The 22,132-nt window shown below is 36.5% G+C and overlaps 1 protein-coding gene across 1 annotated transcript in view; it reads left to right on the top strand.

Annotated features, from left to right (window-relative positions):
- The window catches only part of LOC145684018 (BOS complex subunit NOMO2), a 50,940-nt gene extending 31,656 nt beyond the window's left edge, over positions 1 to 19,284 (top strand). Inside the window, exons 7-10 of the mRNA XM_081755829.1 lie at positions 1,241 to 2,521; positions 5,476 to 5,662; positions 10,970 to 11,053; positions 18,449 to 19,284. Coding sequence (XP_081611955.1) covers positions 1,241 to 2,521; positions 5,476 to 5,662; positions 10,970 to 11,053; positions 18,449 to 19,006 — 2,110 coding nt within the window. The 3' untranslated portion in view covers positions 19,007 to 19,284. The remainder of the gene's footprint in view (positions 1 to 1,240; positions 2,522 to 5,475; positions 5,663 to 10,969; positions 11,054 to 18,448) is intronic.
- The last annotated feature ends 2,848 nt before the right edge of the window (positions 19,285 to 22,132 follow it).

Below are 22,132 nucleotides of genomic sequence, written 5' to 3'. Positions count from 1 at the left end.
TAAATTGTAATAGTATTTGCTTTGACAAAATTGCACATACAGCCGAAAGGTCATGTTACACTGAAACATAACAATGAGCGACAGAAAATTTTGAAGAAAGTCAGCCAGAGCGTATATACTAAAAGTACCGTTTAGTCACTTTTCTGATGGAACTGAAGAAAAAACCCTCAGAAAGGCGCCAGTAAGGATGCCCGGCTTAGGAATTCTAACCCGAAACCCATCGCCTTCAAACAGCCGCCCTTATAGTCACTTACGCACTCCTAGTTCATAGATACAAGCAGAAATTTAGTTAAGAGTCATAAGGAAAATCACTGAGTATTGTACACCATGACTATGTTTGAAAACGATTTATTATATATTATACAATATTTTACTGGGTCTGGTCGTGTGTAAAGCCTTTAAAAGCCTGGCCGGCCCGATCGAGATATTGAGAAATGAATACTGCATGTCGAAGTATTGTACTGTAATTATTAAGCAATGAATGCGTACTGATAGCACGTGGTGTTAGAGTATCAATGATAAATATTTGCTTTCCTCAATTTGTTCAGGAATTTAGTGTGTAAATGATCCTTAGCTTGTCAAATATGTCATCAAAACAAATAAAGCAAAATGTTGTATGCTCGTTTGTAGTAGTAATCTGCTCATGTGTGAGATTAAAGAAAAGAGTGAAACCTTTAGCTAAGAGTGGTTTATTTGGAATTTTCCTAGTGTGTGGTTAAGGAAAATTGGCGTCTGATACTTAGATAACACACCTGGTGCGTTGGAGGCACTGTGGTCAAAGACATTGTACAATAGAGACAACAGCTCTAGTGACAAACTTAGAACGTTTAACAAGTCATAATTTTATATTCTTAATAATATGTTAGAATTATTTGTAACGTATAGTTTCCAAATAACAATAGTAGTACATAGAATATTTGATACAAGATTAAACATATAACTACCAGCAACTACGCTGTCAGTGACGTTGATTGCCTAGAAACAGCGTGAAAGATTATCGCGGTGATTGGCGAAGAACCCTTCCTTTGTTTTGTTTACAACACGTGCAACTACCTGTCAGGCCAGCTTTCTTAAACTGCACAATATGAAAATGATAGACAAGATTTATGACTCAAATAATTCTACGCGTACATTAAATGAGCAGTCATAATGGAAGCAAAATATAGAGTTTTTCTAGACGCCTTTGTGGATTCCATTCTATCTAATTTTAAACTAATATCTAAATTTTTGTGCTTTACAGGTTTTCACCTGCGTATCAGCAAGTAGAAGTAAAGGATAGGCCTCTTAGTGATATCGAATTTACACAACTTCGAGCCAAAGTATTAGGTAAAGTGCAATGTATGTCAGCGTGTAATGGAATACCCATCGTTTTAAGCCCGGTTGGAGATAACTATATCTCACCTTTAACTACCGTATCAAAGGATGGGTCCTTCATCTTCACAGATGTTCTTCCTGGTATTTATAAATTGAGCATTGATAAAGAAGAGTGGTGTTGGGAGCGTAAAACACTTCAAGTTACTGTTAACACTGCAGAAACAAGTGGAATAGTTTTCAAGCATGTCGGCTATGTTGTCACATTCATTTCATCGCATGAAACACGACTTGATTACGTTTCTGATAATGGAAAACCAGGACAAATCACAGTCCAGAAAGGTGCGTCAAAGATATGCGTTTCGGACTTTGGAGTATATACATTTACACCTGTTGGATGTCATAAATTTTCAGTGCCCAAAGCCAAATGGGATTCGTCCAATCCTCACGTAATCCAACTTACAGCCGTTGCTCATTTAGTCACTGGTTCTGTTTTGTCCGTAGAAAAAGATCCCTATATTGTTATGAATGTTGGAACACAAAATGATAAAGTTTTGAGAATTGGACCGCTTAAGCCAGTTTCAAAGGAGGGGACATACGAGTATTCATTTGAATTTTGGGGAACGCCAGGAGATGCTGTAACTATCGAGCCAAAAACTTCAAAACTATTGTTTTACCCGCCGAAAGTAGACGTTACCATTCAGAACGATTGCATGCTTAATTTTTTCTCGTTTGAAGCTAAGAAAGGTCATTTCATAAGTGGATACGTTACTCCACCACTTGGTGGTGTTACTATAACAATTACAAGCGATGCTCTTGAATCCCCAATTGTTATGGAAACAGACAAGGATGGAAAGTACATAGTCGGACCTCTTCATGGAGACAAAAAGTACTCGATTTCTGCTGAAAAGGAAGGCTACATTTTAACGCAGCAAGACAAAGAAGGAGTGTTTGGTGCGTATAAGCTAGCAGAAGTGATTGTAGAAGTGGTAGACGATGAGGGAAATCCTTTACCAGGTGTTCTGCTTTCGTTATCTGGTGGCGACAGCTATCGACAAAACACACAAACAGGAAGCGATGGGAAAATGTCGTTTCATTCGTTGAGTCCAGGTGAATATTTTCTGCGACCAATGATGAAGGAATACCAGTTCCATCCTTCGTCTAAAATAATCAAGGTGCAAGAAGGAGCTACAGTCAAAGTACAAGTAAAGTAAGTATATTTTACTATGTAATACTTCATAGATATATTACAAAATTATGGTCCATTCCAGATAAGCTGATAGGCGATCAAAACAAATTTTCTCGCCTCCATGCTCATGCACGTGATCTGATAAACGTGAATTTTGGTTTTCATCTTTCTTTCCACCATCAACCTCCGTACACGGAAAAGAATTAATTGTATCTTTCATAATAGCTCTACATATTTTAGAAACAATTTACTTCATGTATCTATAATACATCTTTTACAGTAACACATATTTTAGTACGAGGGCTGTCCAAAAGTACCAGACGTTTTGGCCTATCTTGGTGTCAGAACGTTGCCACTCTCAGTACGCATCCAACTGTGGTAGCGTGAGACTGACGCTCTTATTGTATTTTCTGTGACGTATGACAATGTGTGCTGCAATAGAAAATTCCGCCTCTTGTGAGATGCGTTCTGTGATTAGGTTTTTGTTGGCGCGCGATTTAAAACAAGCACCGAGGAAAATTAGCGCGAAGGTGTTGTTTTTACATGACAACGCATGTCCGCATGCGGCCAAGCGTAGACGAGAGCTTTTGGATGCGAAGTGTCCGATCACCCACGAAACAGCCCAGATTTGGCGCCGACCGACTACCACCGATGAAGACATGGCTGATACACAACGTTTTGATACGGACGCCGAACTGCATGCCGATGTAAAGCCAATGGTTGAAATTGCAGGCGGCAGATTTCTACTGCGACGTTATTGAAAAACTTGTGCCACGGTATGATAAGTGCCTCAATTTGCATGGCGATTAGTGGAAAAATACCTTAAGAATGTACCTTTCAAATATATATAGTACAATTTGGTTTGTTCATTCTGTTACTATCTGGATAGCCCTCGTATAATAGTAAATTTAAATGATCTGTTGCCGTTTCCATGATAGTCAGGGTTGTGAAATGATGAAATTGGAAGCGATGGGGAATTGAATGGTTACTTACTATATTCATACAGTAATTTCATATTAATCCAAGAGCAGATACAATCTATATGGGAGAAGTATCAGAGCGCTAACATGATAACAGTGGAACTTGAAGTGATAAGTTTCCAAAGGGAGCTTATGTAATTCGCATCCCACGCTAAGCAGTAGTCCACATTTCATATAACCTTGCTGCTAAAAGGAACACTACACTTTAATAATTGAATTGAAATTATGCAATATTTGTCCCGCCAAGTCCTCTTATAAACAGAAGTTCTGACATTTAAAAAAAAAAAAAAAAAAAGTGAAATTTCAAGAGGATTGGTTTGATTCACAACCTCTTCCAATTTTTGAATGAAAGATTCCTGGAAATTAACTTTATAACCAATGATTTCGTATTTGTAGAAATTCAGTTTTTTTAACACTAGAAGGACCGGATGGGTCAAAATTACCCATCACCATATTTTAATATTCCACTGTAAACGTACTTGAAATATTATTCACTTAGTATTTCAAGTACGTTTACAGTGGAATATTAAAATATGGTGATGGGTAATTTTGACCCATCCGGTCCTTCTAGTGTTAAAATACCACTGAAACCGTTAAAACTTGAATAATAATAAATACTTCTTGTGAAAACATAATTTAAAAACAATAGTTGTTGGTAGTGGAATTTGGCTGTGGCTAAAAGGAACAACAATGCTTTCTCAGCATCAGCTATAAGCAAATTGGGGTAAAAATTTAGATTTTACACGACACTCTTATCTTAAGAAAGTTTCCCTCCCCGTTAAGACTAGCAACTTGTTTTCCCCTTCTGCAATGGCAAAAAAAGTGGGGAGAAGGAGAGTGTGTTTTGATTACCTATCAGCATATCAAGAATGGATTGTAATAACTACCTTTTCCAGGATTCTATTTTTAAAAGTTTACGCAGACAGAAGATAGAATTGTAGACATTCGTGAAGAGACAAAAGTGTTTTGTGATTATTTTTCGAGGCACTTCTTGTACAGAAGCAAGTCTAGTAAAACGTTGAATTCTCCTTTCCTTTCCTTTCCTTTTTTTTTTAATTTATTTATTTATTTATTTATTTATTTAATGAATGTATTGAGATGGTTCATTTCTGTCACTTAATAACCGTTTTTTTTTTTATGTCTGCGTTCTGATCAAAGATGCTCATGTCTTATAAATAGCTAGATTTCAAGGAAAAAAAGGAATCTAAAATTATTTGACAAATACGGTATTATCAACATCGCAATTTTCTTGTTAGAAATATGTGTGTGAGGACTTGTTGTAACTAATCATTTTATCCAATTATTTTCCTAATTTGTGTCTGCATGTTTTTTATTTCATTTTATCTAACGTAGTCACAATCGAAAGAGTGCGTATATAACGTTAACTTGAATTTCGTTGATATATCATAAGATTTGAAAAACATAAAGTATGTATCTATGATTATTATGATAAAAACTACCTTTGAAATCATAATTGTTTGTAGGAAACACGAGAAACTGAATTCATTTGGTATCTCATTATCTGCGGATGTTGTTGAAAGTTAGGAAAATTAGTATTAGAGGATTTTCTTTTTTTAAAAAATGATATCTTCCAGTTATGCCGTTAGGCTAAAAGAGACGGCGATGATGAGAAATAAATGAAATGGTGGAATGAAGAAAGTGGGAGGAAACGGGAGAACCCCGAGGAAACCCACAAGCACGGTGTTTGTCCACCACAAAGTCCACACGGCGCGAGCTGGGATCGAACCAAGAACCCCAAGCACTAGAGGTGAACGCTCTACCACTGAGCCACCGCGCCCACTAGAGGATTTTCTATATTCACAACATAAATTAAAGAAAAATTATTTACAATATTAAAAATGAAATGCAAAGTACTATTTAGGATCTTAATTTTATATAAGGATTTAATTGTATATAAGTAAAAGGCAAGTGCAATACATATACTATATGTAGATATTTAAATATATGCTTGATCATTGTTTACGCTTCAAACAGAGGTCAACGGGTAGCATTTAGCTGCTTTGGAAGTGTAACATCTTTGAGCGGAGAACCTGAACCAGGAATAGTGGTTGAAGTAGTGGGGCTTCCTGAAGGGCCTGACATGGATTATTGTGTGCAGTTACAGGAAGAAAGTGTCACCGAGCAAAATGGTCACTTCCGTATAAGAGGCCTTCAACCTAAGGTTAGTGTTCTAACGTCTTAAACATATAAGTATCAGTGTCACGTGTATACCACGTGAAGGAGTTTGGTTTTTATGGTATGATTTTTTTTTTCAATTGTTGGAATTGGTAGTGGTCAACGGTTATACAACCTCCAATTTTAGTAGAAGATTACAGTAAAAGTGAAATGTATTCTCGGGATGCTTAGTTGATTTCAGAAAACCGCTTCTCGCTATATTGTACCGTTTTAAATCTTTAACGATCAGTGTTGAAACTGGAAGTAGTTGATTCTGTCACTTCCAGTTTTAGTAGAGAGACTAGAGTGAAAATGGAATATATTCATGGGACCCTTACTTGATTACAGAAAACCGCTACTCGCTAGCCATTACGGTTTTTATTCTATGGAGATGAATGTTAAAACCAGGAAGTAGTTATTTCTGCCACTTCCGGTTTTAGTAGACAGTTTAGAATGGAGTTTGACAGTTTAGAAAGCTACTTCTTGCTATTTATTACAGTTTTACTTGTATGGCGATCAATATTTAAAAGGAATGTTGTGCCATTTCCGGTCTCAAAAGAAATTTAAGAAGATGGTATCTGCTCTTAGAACGCTAAATGGATTCCAAGAAACTGCTTCTTGCTCTATTATTGTTTTTGTTCTATGTAGATCAATATTGAAACCGAAATTTGTAGCGGATTTCAACCACTTCCGGTTTTAGTAGAAAGTTAGGAATGAAGACGTAATGTGTTTCTAGAACGTTTAATCGGTTGCAGAAAACTGCATATCTCTATTACCATTTTTGCTCTACAGTGATCAACGTCAATACCGGAATGCTTAATTTCTACCATTTCTGGTTTGAGTATCGGGTCCTAAAACGAACTCGAATCCCAACTTTTGACTCCTCTACATTTTGACCAAATTTAGTGATGATCAATTCAGTAGTTCTCGACATGTTTTCGTCTTCCGGATAGACGAGCATGGTAGATATGCAGGCACATGTCAAGAAATGGCTGAGAATGTTTTACGCGGGGTTGGCAACGTTGATGAAGTTGAGCGCAGGAGCATTATCTAATATTCTGTTCTTGAAGCAGGGATAGAATCGTCCGAGTGAAATTGCGTCCTTGCAAATAACAGAAATGTAAAATGGCTGCCGCAATGCAAAATCCTGCAAAATGTGAAGTAAGATGTGTCATACGATTTCTAAACATGAAAGAAAAGGATGCAGCTGACATCCATCGGAAATTGTGTGCTATTTACGGACCGATAATAATGAATGAAGCGAAGGTCAGGGAAGGCAATAGTGCCGAAGTTTTCGGGAAGAGAGTTCATATATTCATGTCGATGAGCGTAGTGGGAGGGCGACGGTTCGGGAAACGCGTTAACGAGAAAGTGCTATCCAATCGCCAATTCACAATAACTGAACTCGCTAAAGAGTTTTCAGAAGTGTCTATAGAAACAGTGTATCGAATTGTGACTGACATGATAGGTTATCATAAATTGTGTGCGATGTGGATGCGATAAATTATCACAGACAGACGCTCACAAAGAACACCACCACAAGGACCATCACTATGGAACTACCAAAAACAATGGAACTCCTGTAACCAACAGCTGAAGGCTATCCCGCTCGCTTTTTCAGTTGCAGCATTGTAATGAAAATTGGCAATAGCGTTTCCATCGCTGCGTAGAGCTATTTTGAAGAACACAAGAGTGCAAGTATAGATAGATACTATAAACAAAGATGAGTTTTTAGTGTGTCTCATTATTGTATTTACAAACCTTGTATACATACAAGACAATTTTCCATGGGTTTTTGTCGTATATAAACCACATAAAAGTTTTTCAATCATTGCAAGGCATACTGTATATCCCCCATCTTTATAGTTTGGGGTTAAAATCTACCAAGAAGCTCCCCCTTTAGAAAATCAGTAAAGAATAAAATAGTAGATTAATTTCTTCCCCTCATTTTTGTTAGAGTACCTCAATTTTGGTAAAACTCATTCGGTCTTGATACAGTATTATATAAATTTTGTTTCACTTTCCCATAAACCCTGTTTTTAGAACTAAAATCAATCAAAAATGAGTGATGTATTAAGGACCCTAAATTGGGATGGATTACTTCCACCCCGTTTAAGAAGTATGATCCATGGTATCTTTCACTTAATCCACAACGAGGGAGTGAACTTGTTTCTTCCTCCGTTGAAAATATGAGGACTCACCTCATTCCCCACTCCCACCGCATCTTTTAAAAGGTTCTGTGACAACTTTCGTTAAAAAATTCTGGTTTGGACGAATATTGTGTAATTTTTTTCTGAGAGTTTCCAGTCTCTCAATTGCGTAGGGTTGAAATAGTCAATAACGAGTGAGTGCATTCTCCCCAATTTTATAGAACACTAGCTGAAATACGTGTTCTTCGCATGAGAAAAATAAGTTTATAGGAAACATTCGGATCCTCTTCCTTCATAGAACATCTATTTCAATGAAAGTATAATGATACAAATATAGAAGGTATTCTACTTTTGACTAAATATTAAAACCCTACCCCCACAAAACACGCCTTTAGTCAAATTGATATGATTAAAAAATTCAGCTTGAAGTAGGTACTTTCTATCTTCCAAAAGACATTCCAAACGAGTGAACCGTTTTCCCAACCCCGAGCTATGAGTTCGACACAAATCTCAGTCATTTTTGACATTTTACCTTTCACCCCTCTACCGACACACCCTCCGCCGATGGGGATGAACTTGAACTTAAACGCCATTTGGAACGTCACTGTTCATTTCAGCGACCCCGAAAACTATGGATAGCACACTAATATCAGTCGTTTTGCATTATTTTTACCTGTCACATGTTCGAGCTCCCACCCTTGGAATATCTTATTCCCACAGTATTATTTTCAGATTGAAAGTCATATGTCTACTAGTTTAGTTGCAATAGCTCCAGACATTCCAGCGGAGTTACTTTAGCAAGGACTTTAGGTTGCCCGTGTAAATTCCTAATCCAGCTGATATGCCAATTCATGCCTAAACTTGGGATTAAATGTCATCGCAATTGGAACTTAATAGTTTAGCTAACTTGAAAACAGTGACTTCCATACTAATCTCGGTAATTTGGAACATTTTATTTTTCCAATGCTTCGTATGGAGTGTTGTACTGTATGGGGCGGAAACGTGGACATTGCGTAAAGGTGATGAAAATCGACTGGAAGCCTTCGAAATGTGGGTGTGGAGAAGAATGGAAAGAATTAGTTGGGTCGAGCGGAAAACGAATGAGAGAATGTTAGAAATGGTGGGTGAGAAAAGAACACTTTTAGATATTATTAGGAAGAGGAAGATACACTGGTTGGGACATTGCCTAAGAAGAGATTGTATCATGAGGGACGTCCTAGAGGGAGGGAGCGAAGGAGACTACAATTAATGGATGATATTAAAACAGAAAGATAATACGCGAAAACGAAGAAGTTAGCGGAGGACCGTGGAACATGGAAGCTTCTTAGCTGCGGAAAGTGACCTGCCAATAAAGGCAGAATACCCATGATGATGATTATTATTATTATTTTTCGTTTGGACTGCAACGCTATTGGGAGTGTGACTATTAATCTCAGCGACATCAAGAACTATGGATTCGACACTAATATTGGTCGTTTTTTTTTTTATTATTTTACATGTTACCGTTTCCCTCCCAGGGATACTAATGGGGCTGAACTTGAATTTAAATGGCATCAGGAGTGTCACTTCTCATCTCAGCAATTCCGAGAACTATGGATTCGATACCAATATCTGCCGTTTACTATCTTTTTACACGTCTCCTTCCTACTTTCCCTAGATGTTCTAGAGAGTCTCACCCACAATTGGGTCTGAACTTGAACTTAAATGGTATTAGAACTGTCACCAATCAACTTAGGGATCCGGACGACTCTAGATTCGATACCAATATTGGTCGTTTTCGATTATTTTTACATGTCACTATTTCCCCCCTTCAGGGGTTCTAACGGGGGTCGAATTTATACTTGAACTACATAGAGAGTGTCACTGTTTATCTCAGCAACCCCAAAAACTATAGATTTAGCACTCATATCGGTCGTTTTCAATCATTTTATATTTCACCCCTCGCACTCCTAGGTAAGCTAGGGCCCATTTAAGGACATCGGAGCTGCATCAATCAACTTAGAGACCTTGAAAACTATGGATTCGACATTAATGTCGGTAATTTTTAATTATTTTTAAATGTCAAAGTAAATTTATTGCCCTTCCCCGTCAGAAGTACTAATGGGAGCTGAATTTGGATTTAAATGTTATCTGGAGTGTCACTGTTCATCTCAGTGATATGAAAACAACGGATTCGACACTAATATCGCCCGTTTCAGATCATTTTTATAATGTAACCCTTTATACTCCCTATAGGTGTGCTAGGGGGTCTTACCCTTATTGAGAGGCTGGACTTGGACTAAAGTGCATCGGAACTTACCAATCAGGTCATGGAACCCGAAAACTGGATTCGACACTAATATCGGTCATTTTCAATTATTTTTACATGTACAATTTCACCTCCCAGGGTGCTAATGGGGGCTATACTTGAACTTAAATGGCATCTGGAATATCATTCTTTATCTAAGCAACCCCGATAGCTATGGATCCGACACTAGTCTCGGTCTTTTTTATCATTTGCATGTCTATTCGTCCCACTCCTAGGAACCAATGTGCGCGTTCCCCATCGTCCCCTTATATTCCTTTGGAACAGTCTCCTATATACTAAAGACATCGTTCTTTCATTTAACATAGGGTGCTTTACCAGTGCGGAGCCCAAATGGCCGTTGCAATTGGAAAAATTTTACCATTTTAGATTGAAAAACCCCTATTTCCAATAATTTTTCTCTTTTCCCATTTTTCCTACCTTTACTCAAAATTGAGTTGCTCTATAGCCCCGGAATTGTAATAAATACATATAATGAATTACCAGAAAATACGGTAACGCTCATACATAGTAAAATAAATAAATAATTAAATACACGCTTTAAGCGCCTTCACTAACTCTTCGTAAGAGAGGATTTGCAAGAAATAGAGAAAACCAAAGAAATTAAAGAACAGAAAAGTAGCAATCGAAAATCTAGGTGGTCACTATGTTGAAATGCGGAGACATAATACGTGTACGTACTGGTAATGTACTGATGTTGTGATAGTAAATTTGTATATTGTTATGTTACATGAGATGTTACTATTGATGTATGTTGTTATTGTTATTATCACTATTTTATCGTTGAATTTTGTCCTAATTGATTTCCGTAAATAACTTACCAGTTCTATTTTTTATTTTATTTATTTATTTATTGCAGTGTGAATATGAAGTCAGGCTGAAGAAGGGCAATGACATTAATCCACACATCGAACGTGCCACACCTGAATCTCGCAGGGTGCAAGTATGTTTCTCTTTAATTCAATTTTTATACACTAAGGTAAACTTAGGTATTGTAAAAAAAGGTGACGTAGTTAAAATCGTAACATTTTGAAAATAATTTAAAAATATTTTCCAGACTGACTGCTTTCAAAGTAAGATTTAGTTTTCACATTCCAAGTTTGCATACATTGAAATTAGCACTTTATTTTTCGTTATGTATCGAAACTTAAATGTATCAAAAAGTTTATCGTGTATACTCTGTTAAACGTCTGAAACGTTTCGATTTTAGCGTTCATTTAACTTCAAGCCAGATCTGACTTGGCTTCTAGAGGGATCCAGTATTGTGCTAAAGTTGTATACGAAGTGATGTTACTAAGATGTTTTCCGCCATGAAAATAGTTCCCTTTAAGTGGAAGTACTTAAAGCCGCATGTTAACGTAGTTTAGAGAAAGTAGGACAGAAGACCTATTCGATACCTGTACCTGTTATTCGATACCTGTAGTACATATTATTCGATATCATTACCTTATCCTCGAATATAAATGAAAAACATACTGATCTATAGAAAGTACAGTTACGTATGAAGAGCATTCACAAAGTTTGGAAGTTTGGACTTCCCTTCCCGCACGAGAAATGCATCTTTGTTTTCTTTGATAGTGGAGATGGGCAAAAGAGAGTAATTCCGAATACTTTAATTCGGAGGTCCTTTCTCCGAATACGGAGGTCTTTTCTTTCGTTTCTAGGTCGTAATGATAAACCCAACATTTGTCCATCATGATGAGGTGGCTGAAAAAATAGTTTTTAATGTTCCTTTATATATGTGCAACATTGCCTCCGTGCATATCCTTCGCTGCTCCATTCGATTGGGTGTCAGCAAACGAGGGACTCCTTGGGCTGACACTTTTGTTATATAGAATTCGTCATGCATTATCTTATGCATTGATCCAGCACTAACGCAACCCCTTCCTTCGATTGTTTGAATTGTTGTGCGCCTGTCGGACAACTCTAAAGCATCCACATGTTTGATGTCCTTTTGGTTTTACCATCAGAGACAGCCTACTGCTGTGTAGTGCTTCTCGAACCTTGGTGAATTATCCCCACACACAGTCTCGATTTCCCCGTGAATTTGTTTCTCCAGTTTCCCTCGCAGATGTAAAAAGCAAATCACTCCACGATCTTCCACTTTGGTTAACACAGCAGTCATCTTGTTTGTCTATGCTACAGCAACGCCATCATGCAAATAAAACTGAAACCCTGTGCATGAATAATAGAGAATTTGAGCGCTTCATGATATGCAGGTGCATGCACACTATTGACCCAAAGGTACAAGCATTATGAACGCTCCTCTTACATTAACTAGAACTAGTTTTCATAAAGAGTTGTGCACTTCTTTGTCAGTATGTTTATTTATCATTTATAATAGTGTGAATTCTTGTACACAAGGACAAGATGTTTTCTTTGTTCACTAAGTATTCTTCTTCTCGTGCTTTACACTTGGTTCTCGTAGAGGGCATGGTAATACATAAGATGTGGAATGTGTTCAATTCTCGCGTGATGTTATATTGTTATGGCCATGCTAATTTAAGAATTACAACCCCACCCTTTTTTCTTTCCTTCTAAGGGAAACATCTAGATACCCTGAAATGCGCATTTAATTATTTTAAATTAAAAACCTAAATATCAACTTTCATGCCTCTAACCTAAAGGAATTTCAAGGTATTGCTATGTTATTTTAGCATTGCAATCCCTTTTTTTTTTTTTTTTTTTTTTTTTTTCGCCCTTTTTCTTCCCTTGTAAGGGAAATATTTTTAATAAATCTGAAGCACATCTTTAATTATTTTCAATGTCTAAATACAAAATTTCATGTCTGTAACCTTAACGAATTTCGACACATGGCCACCATATTTTAACAATTGCAATCCCACTATTTTTTCTACCCCCTTATTTTAAATGAAAAATCTAAAATAACATATTTTATGTCTCTACCCTAGATCAAGTTATAACAATTGTAACTTCACTCCACCCTTTTTTCTTCCTGCTTGTTTCCCTTCCCTTCTAGGGCAGATATCAAGCTTTGGTCACTGTTTCGTTTGTTACAATATTCAACCCAAAGCCATGGATAGTCTTGTTATCAAGAAACGATGAAACATGTCTTTAATTGTTTTAGATAAGAAGTCCATATACCAAATTTCATGTCTCTAACCTTTTGAGATTGCGAGGTATGGCCATTTTAAGATAATAATTGCCACCTCTCTTTCCCTCCCTTACCCGCCGTATTTCCAAAGTCATTCCTTAGTAGGACGTTACATCAGAAACCTAAATTTTAAGTTTCTAGCAGAAGTAGTCTAGCCTGGTCGTTCATCAGTCAGTCAGTCAGAGATACTTTTTTTCTATAGAGATTGCGTTGGGTATTGAGCTATAGTCAGACGAGCAGTATGATGTAACGTTTCACATCTGGGAAATAAATATTTCCATTTACAGATCATTTAGCTGGATGATTGATGATATACATTGTGAGTTAGGTCAGTTTTTGTAGAAACACAAATTATATTTTCAAAACTCTCAGACGTCAAGATGGCGTACTTTCAAGTAGATTTCTTGTCAACACGTATATTCCTTTTGCCGGTAGGGTATTCGGCTGACATAAAGGGCCACAAGTAGTATATGCAATAGCAACTATATAGTATAAATCACATCTATCAACCCAACGCGTTCGAAAAACGTTTAAATGAACAAGAATACCAATATAATGCTTTTTTAAAATTCTTTTTAAGAAAAAAGAAGAAAGAATATACATCAGAAAATTATGATACAGATTTCAACTTGAGTACATTTGTAGCCTCATATTTGACTAACCTATTCTTTTTTGGTGCGGATAACGGTGCGTGAGACAGCGTCAGTTACGCAGTTACCATTACCCTGTGTAGAGAGTAGTTACGCGTGATCTCAGTATGCACTTAGGCGCCAGTAGTTCCTGTGAATGTTGATGACAGGTGTGTGGGTATTTTGTGACTTAGAAAGTAACTGTTTATTGCTGAATTTTATCATCCACAATCGTAGTACCGCCAGGTAGTCCCAGAAATGAATCGTCTGCAATAGTGTTAGCTTCTGGAAATATTGAAGCTGTTTAATATATACACACATATATATATATATATATATATATATATATATATATATATATATATATATATATATATATATATATATATATATATATATATATATATATATATATATATATATTAAACAGCTGTGTGTGTGTGTTAGTTAGTTAGTTAGGTAGGTAGGTAGGTAGTTAGTTAGTTAGAGGAAGAACTATGAACATGTAGAACAAAGCGTATCGGTTTGGTGTTCACAATTGTTCACAGACTAAATAAAGAAGAAAAAAGGGTGAATTGTATGAAGTTCAACGCCCACGAAACAATTCCTTTTCTTCTTTTTCCTTTAAAATCAGGTCTGGTGAAAGTTGTTTCTGTTAAAGCACAAAGATAATTACTGTAGTTCGATACACAACATAGCGAGTTTGCCCTCTCCATATTTTCGAGTAATTGTTCAAACGGTGGTTAGATGCAAGGCTTCGTGCAAATCTGTTTCATCGACAACGCCAGATTACACACGTCAGCTTAAATAATTAACCTTTTGCGCGACCGTTGTCACATTTTTCCTATAACATTCCCCCAAAAAAGGAAAGAATTAAGAAAATAAAGTTTGATAGCGACGAAGAGGGATAATTTGCTGTCAGTATGGAAATAAAAGCCGAGTCTTAATTAAATATAAACTAATTATTCGCTGAGCAAAACTATATATTTTCGTTAAAATTCAACACGAGTCTTAATGTTTGATGTAAGGAACAAGGACTATTTTGAACGCCTATAAAGTTCCGTGAAATTGGTTGATGGTAACAAACTTCTATTAATACCCTTGTATATGCTTTTGTGTGCTGACACACTACTCACGGATAACAGCGAAGAAAAGTTTATATTAGGGTGGAGAGAGAAAAATAAAATTTTTTCGAGTATCGAATTCTAATAAGGCTCAAAAGTTGGGTATTCGCATGCTAGTAATTGATAATATAACAAAAATAATCACACACAGTTCGCGCAAACGGCCTAAAATTTGAAAAGAATGACAAAACACCAAAATTTACCTTTACCCAAGAAATATACAGATTACTTTTTTTATTTTTCTATAGCGTCTAAGTCAGTGTTCGAAGTGGAAGAAAAGGAGAGGCGATATGTTTTATTATCGTTTTGACTCGATATACCCTTTAACTAAATGTTGAAAGACAATGAGGGCATGTTACCCAAAAGATTGCATTTCTATTTACACAATGACTTAAAACCATGAAAGAGTTTCTCCGTAGTTATGGGGGGCATGGAGATGCTTTGCTTCCCGCCCCCCAACTTTCTGAGAAAAATACATGAAAATGATCAAAAACCGAGTTTTTGCATTAACAACTTTTAAACAATTTCCCGCGGGAGAACTCGCGGATCTCCCCACCCCACACACTCGACTGAGGGGTATTCCAGACTTCCGAAAGGTCCGCCCCACAGCAGACAACCCTAAATCCATCTATGCTCAAAATACGGCAATTATATACATTAAGACAAGAAGATACACACATACATAAGAAAGAAACCATTGAATATCACACTACAAAATATAAAATGTTTAATATAAAATAATAAGCAAGCACAACAACAGATTTAACATAAAATACTTAAGCAAAACAGAAGATTTTTTGATTGCATAAATTATATTTTTCCTCAGCTATGTATTTCTTTATCATTGTAGACTAGAGATCTGCACGAGCCGGAATTTTTAGCCCGACCCGGTTCGTGAATTTATAATGTTAAGGCCGACCCGAGTCCGAAAAATGTTTTAGCATTTAGGCCCGAGCTCATCAATCAAATGAGCCCAAATTACAGAAACTTAATAATTAACGAAAACTTGTATTTTTATTTACAGCACTTAGCGGTTTAACTTGGCAGTTGTGTTTTTTAAACTTCTCCAGAAAGAACGGCGATGTATCGTTGCACAGTAGGTCTATATTTACAAAGTTAGGCCCGAGAAATATGCTTGTATATTTAAAAATTTATTGTCCGAGCCCGGCTCGGGCCCGTGCAGACCTCTATTGTAGACACAAGAGGAATACGGCAAACTCATAACAGTACTTTCCGATTTCAGTTTAAACGAGTCGCATCTTCAATACACTGCCTTTAGTTTGGATTGGGTCCATGATTCATTCCTTTCTGTTATGTGATCCTTATCTGCTGCCAACACAAGTTCTTGAATAGGAGCAAGGAGTGAAGTGTTTTTTTTTTTTTTTTTTTTTTTTTTTTTTTTTTTTTTTTTTAGAAACCTCATTTTGAAATGAAGAGACAGAAAAAGATAACAAAAATGTCGGTATTGCCAACATAAAATCTTTGACGTGCAAAGCTATTCATCAATTACTGCGTAAAAAAATGGATTTATTAAAGATAAATTTGCACCCGATTTCCAGTGACGGTATGTCTTGATCACCGAAAATCCAGAGGTGGTATGCCTTCACTGAAAAACCAGAGGCGGTATGGCATACCACCGTATGCCGTCTCACTTCGGCCACTGGTCTAAGTACTTTATTTCAGTTGTGTAAGGTCATTAGGTCATGTTTGTTAATAATTCGTTAATGTGAGTGATTTTTATACATTTTATTTTCATAATGATTTTGCAGTTCTTCGCCCATTTCTTAACTTTTTTTTTTTCCCTTGAAATGGCCCAGATCTCATCATGAAGAGGTGACTGCAATTTGAGTTTCACCCACAACCCATCCAACCATCCTCTCAATTAGAATGTGCTAAATTATGTTATTTAGTCAAGGATGTTGTCTTAAATTCAGATTTTTTAAATTCAAATTTTGGCATTGTGAGTCTTGAGAGCAAAGTTGCTCTAATGTAGCCATCTCTGTTTTCTTGTCCGCACACTTTTCGTGCAGACTCTGTGACAAGTTTGACACAACTTTCAAATTCCTGAGTATGGCATGGAAAATTTAACAAGTCAAACTCATGACTAGATTTGTCATGCAAAAGTGATGTTTCTGTTGTCAAGCTTTCGAGCACTGGAGGGGGCGACAGCTTACTTTTTCTTCAATCTATCAGTTCACTGTAGTCCGTGGCAGCAAAATTTATTGAAGGTGACATACATAAAAGTTCTAACAGAGCAATAGACAGAGTATTGTGCTCCAGATGGCTATAAGAGATCCTGGACCTCTCAGTTACTTCCGATGACTGACATGTGCAAACCAGGTCTTACGGTTGTACGTTTCTCAAACAAATTCTATAAACGAACTCAAAGTGCTTGTAAACTACATTATAAAGACATATGCTCCTGTGTGGTTCGACATAAGAAGATATCAGTCAGTGAAATATGGACCTAAACATATTTTGAAAGTAGTTCAAACAATTAGGCATTTGCCGATCCTCTGATTGAGAGAAACGCTTTCTTCTATTATTCAGAGAACATATTGGATGACAGTGGATGAGAGACAACAAGAGTTGGGTTACAGGACAGCGCTAGAGGCAAGAAATCAAGATCCGAAGGGGAAATCTGTTAGAACTTTTATGGCACCTTCAATAAATTTTGATGCCACGGACTACAGTGAGCTGATAGATTGGAGAAAATATAATCTCATTTACGCATGACAAATCTAGTTGTGAGTTTGACTTGTTAAATTGTCCATGCCTTACTCAGAAAGTTGAAAGTTGTGTCGAACTTGTCATAGAGTCTGCAGAAAAGTGTGCAGACAAGGAAACAGAGATGGTTACATTAAAGCAACTTTGCTCTCAAGACTCACAATGCCAAAATTTGATTTTAAAAATCTGAATTTAAGACTACATCGTTAACTAAATCAGCATAATTTAACATACTCTATCTAGTTGATAAGAGAGTTGGGTAGGGTGTGGCTGGAACTCGAATTGCAACCACCTCGTGGTGGAGACTTCAGGACCATTTCATGAAGAAAGAAAAAAAAAAAAAAGGTTGACAAATGAGCAAAGAGCTACAAAATCATTATTAAAATAAAATGTACAAAATCACTCATATTAACGAATTAATAACAAACATGACCTCACACAACTAAAATAAAGTACTTACACGCTATAAAAATGAAAAAAAAAAAAAGTAACCAGTATATTTCTTGCGTAAAGATAAATTTTGGTGTCTTTTTTTTTTTTTTTTTTTTATATATATATATTAACTTTAGGCCGTTTGAGCGGACAGAAGATCCAAAGTGTGTATTTTTTCGTTATTTTTGCATTGATTAGCATGTATATATATATATATATATATATATATATATATATATTCTGTCATTAGTAAATAATATTAAATATGTATGTTACGTATCTTCTAATATATTTTGTGTTTTATCCTTCAGGTAACAACGAGCGACGTGACCGGACTTAAGTTCATTGTATTCCGCTTCTTCAATCAAATGGATTTAACTGTGCGAGTGTACACAAATCCCGAATTTCTGAAAACTTTGAAAATTAAACTGTTCAGAGAAGATATTCCTGATTCACCTCTTCATGTAATCCGACTAGAGCAAAGCAGTTTAATTCTGTTCCCAGCGTTACTCAAGGACGGACGAAATTACTATCTTCAAGTAGAATCTTCGTTACCTCATTCTGTGTACACATACAGTGATGTAATTGTCCATTTCAATGCTAATGTGTCCTACAAACATATCAAAGTTAATTTTGAACCTATTTTGAAACCCTTAGAGCAGGATATGGTCCAGGGATCGTATTTTGCTCTCCCATTAATAATAGCAGTGCTTTTGATAATATTCAATCATCAGAAAATTCTGCCGCTGTTAAATCAAGCAGGTACAGCGATGCACTCTGTAGTTACACCTGTCAGGAACAATGGTGCTGGAGATACAGTTATGGTTGAGCCCATTGGGAAAAGAAAAATAAAACCCAGAAAGACATAGTAAGTTTTATAAATTAATAATGTACATATTGTTGTTTGTTGATTTTTGATAGATATTTTGAAATAAAAAGACAAATACAATTTTATTTGTTAGTTGTGTGAGAGAAGTTCAAGTGTTGTATGTATATATACCGTAAAAGCCATTGGTAAAAGTCATGATTATTTATTTTCCTTTGAAATGATATTCCGTGTGTTGAAGAGAATATTTGCCATGTGTGTGCATGTTGTCACTCTTAAATTCTGTTAATAAAATAATAAAGACTTGTACAAAAAGTATAATATGACCTGTTGTAATGTTGATTTATTTATTCATATGAAAAAGTAGTTGTTTGGTTAAATAATATGTGCATCATTCCACATGTGTAATAAATGACTTATATAAAACTCAATTCCTTATTGAATGTTTATCAATTATATGACCCGACTGCAGCAAATCTAAAAGAAGGATATATATTCAAATCCAAATACATACATTCATTCACATTAATGTATGGTATATCCTATGCACAGTGACGAAAAAATGCCGTCAAAAATTGTTCTAAAACCAGAATTACGCATCTTTTCTTGAAAACAACTAAAGACAGAATAATTACACGGATAGACGCTGACGTGACTGACGTCCAAGAAATGTTAATGTTCCGTATAGCTATAGAGCCCGTGATTGACCCTATAAATATTAGTTTGTCATGTTATGAACCAAAAAAAAAAAAGTTTCTACAATATTGTGCCATTTAAAATGAAGATGTTACCGTTTCAGCATCCGTATCCGATACTCAGGTCATCACGTGCCGTTAGAACATAATTTGTGAATCAATAAATGAAAAAAAGAAATTATGGTATTTTTAATGTTCCCTTTGAAGAAATTCTATCATGTTATGAGGCTACAATAACGAACTTGGAACGGTTAGTGGAAGGAATCCCCGATATGAATACTTTTCATATAAATAAATACTCGTTACTCATACTGGACGCTTTTAAGGTCGGGAACAAATGATGTAGCCAAATTATTTACAAAGTACACTCACCATAAGAAATTAACTGTAATATTGTACAAAATTTATTTCCAAAAAGCCGGTATGCTCGAGATATTAGTTTAAATGCACATTATACAGTGATATTTAAAATCCACAAGATAAATTACAAATTCAATATTTGGTATGACAAATTAAAAAAGTGGTCGAAGTATTTGAATATGTTACACGTGAACTTCACAGTTATTTACTGTTTGATCTCATAGAACAAACTCATGATGCTCTACACTGAGAAAGAATGTACAAGGATTGGATTTTTGTAATGGCAACACTGCTATACATATACTCGGGAACAAAGCAATTCATTATAATTCATACCAGCGGTAGGTTAGATGCTGACCTTCCTCAGAGCACATGAACTCGCTTGCTTTCCCCTCCATGCGCGCGCAGCGCCAGCAGTAAGAAGGCAGTTCTGAGAGTGCTCGTGGACTACAGTCACGCTGCGTGAGTGCTCGCGGAATACACTCATGTTTACAAAGCAAGATCAGAGGATCTAGTTGAAAATTGAAGGCTCTAGAGGTAAGAATGCAAAACAGTGCTACGAAGTATTGCAAGATGTTTGCAGTGCAAGTACATTACCATACCGTACAGTAGCAAGGTGGGTCAAAGCCTTTAATGACGGATGACAAAATGTTACAGACACGCTTCGCTTCGGTCATTCTTCTCTAAGAAAGATAATGTACAGAACGTGAAGGCGTTAGTGATAGCGGATCGGATCGCCACGATTCGTCAATTTGCCAACGATACAGGAGTAGCGCATTCGACTGTGCTGAAATCTTAAAGAAAAATTTGGGATTACGTAAAATCTCCCCAAGGTGGATTCCACACGATCTTACTGAACAAAAGTGGCTGCGATATGATGCCGCTCGAACACACGTGGAGCAGTATCAATGTGAAGGTGAGGCCTTCTTAGGCGGATCATTGCTGTTGATAAGACCTGGGTCAGAGCGTATGAACCACAGCTGAAACGGCAATCAAACGGGTGGCGTCATGCTGGGTCACCGAGAAAAACAACAGTTCGGAATATCCCAACCAATGTGAAAGTTATGCTCATCATTGCATACAACTAAAATGGTGCAATCATAAACCATACCGTCCCCCAAGGACACAACGTTAGTGCAGAGTACTACTGCAATTTTTTTGCAAAACAATCTGCGAGCAGCTGTAAGACAAACGACGCCACTTCCTGACGAACCCACCCATCGTTCTGCACGACAATCCAAGGGCATATTCAGCAGTGCGGTTACCGATTTCTCGCATCGTTGGGGCTGGAAAGTGCTGTATTGCCTCCGTATTCTCCAGATTTAAGTCCCTGCGACTACCACATCTTCCCGAAGATGAAGGTACCACTTCGTGGGAAATGCTTCCGTACAGTTATGATCTCTTCCGGTGACCGATCGCTCCATCCGCACTATCCAGAGTTTAGGCACTGCCAATGCCATCCAGCGGCTTCCACATCGCTGGGAACGCGTGATTCACAATGCTGGTGATTACATCGAGGGCCTCTAAAACTTCAAACCTTGTAAGTACTCTACTTCTCAAGATATACCGTTGTTGCCATTACTAAAAATCCAACTCTTGTATTTCCCGGAGAAATGATACATGTGTTCACTAGTGTTGAAACAGGTACACTCATGTACAAAATTATTGTCGCATGTCTATAAATATGTTGCTGTAGAAATTTAATTTGATAACGAATTCGCCTGGTATTTCTTATAATGTTAGTATGTGTATAATCGGCAGAGAGAATGTATGTGGCAAGTTTCATGTCAGAAGATCAGTAAATAAGAACAATAGAACGAAAATAAAACTTGATTGTCCATTTAGCAACATTTTGTTTTATTCATTCTAATTTTCGTATTTATAATTCTTTTTCTATGAAATTTACCACAAAAATACATTTCCCGATTATACACATAGTATCAATATTAAAAGTACCCTGCAACATTATCAAATTATATTCTTACAAGAAGACAGAGATAGATATGCGACAATCATTTTGGACATGAGTGTACACCAATTTATGTTTCGTTGGCATCAAGATGAAGAAGTTAAAACATCATTATAATACGTTCTGTACTCTTGCGAAATGGAAG

The sequence above is a fragment of the Thermobia domestica genome, chromosome 4 (assembly GCF_964235325.1).
Source record: "Thermobia domestica chromosome 4, izTheDome1.hap1.1, whole genome shotgun sequence".
NCBI classification, from domain to species: Eukaryota; Metazoa; Arthropoda; class Insecta; order Zygentoma; family Lepismatidae; genus Thermobia; species Thermobia domestica.
The sequence above is the reverse complement of the archived record's forward strand: the minus strand, read 5'-3'. Positions and strand labels throughout refer to the sequence as shown.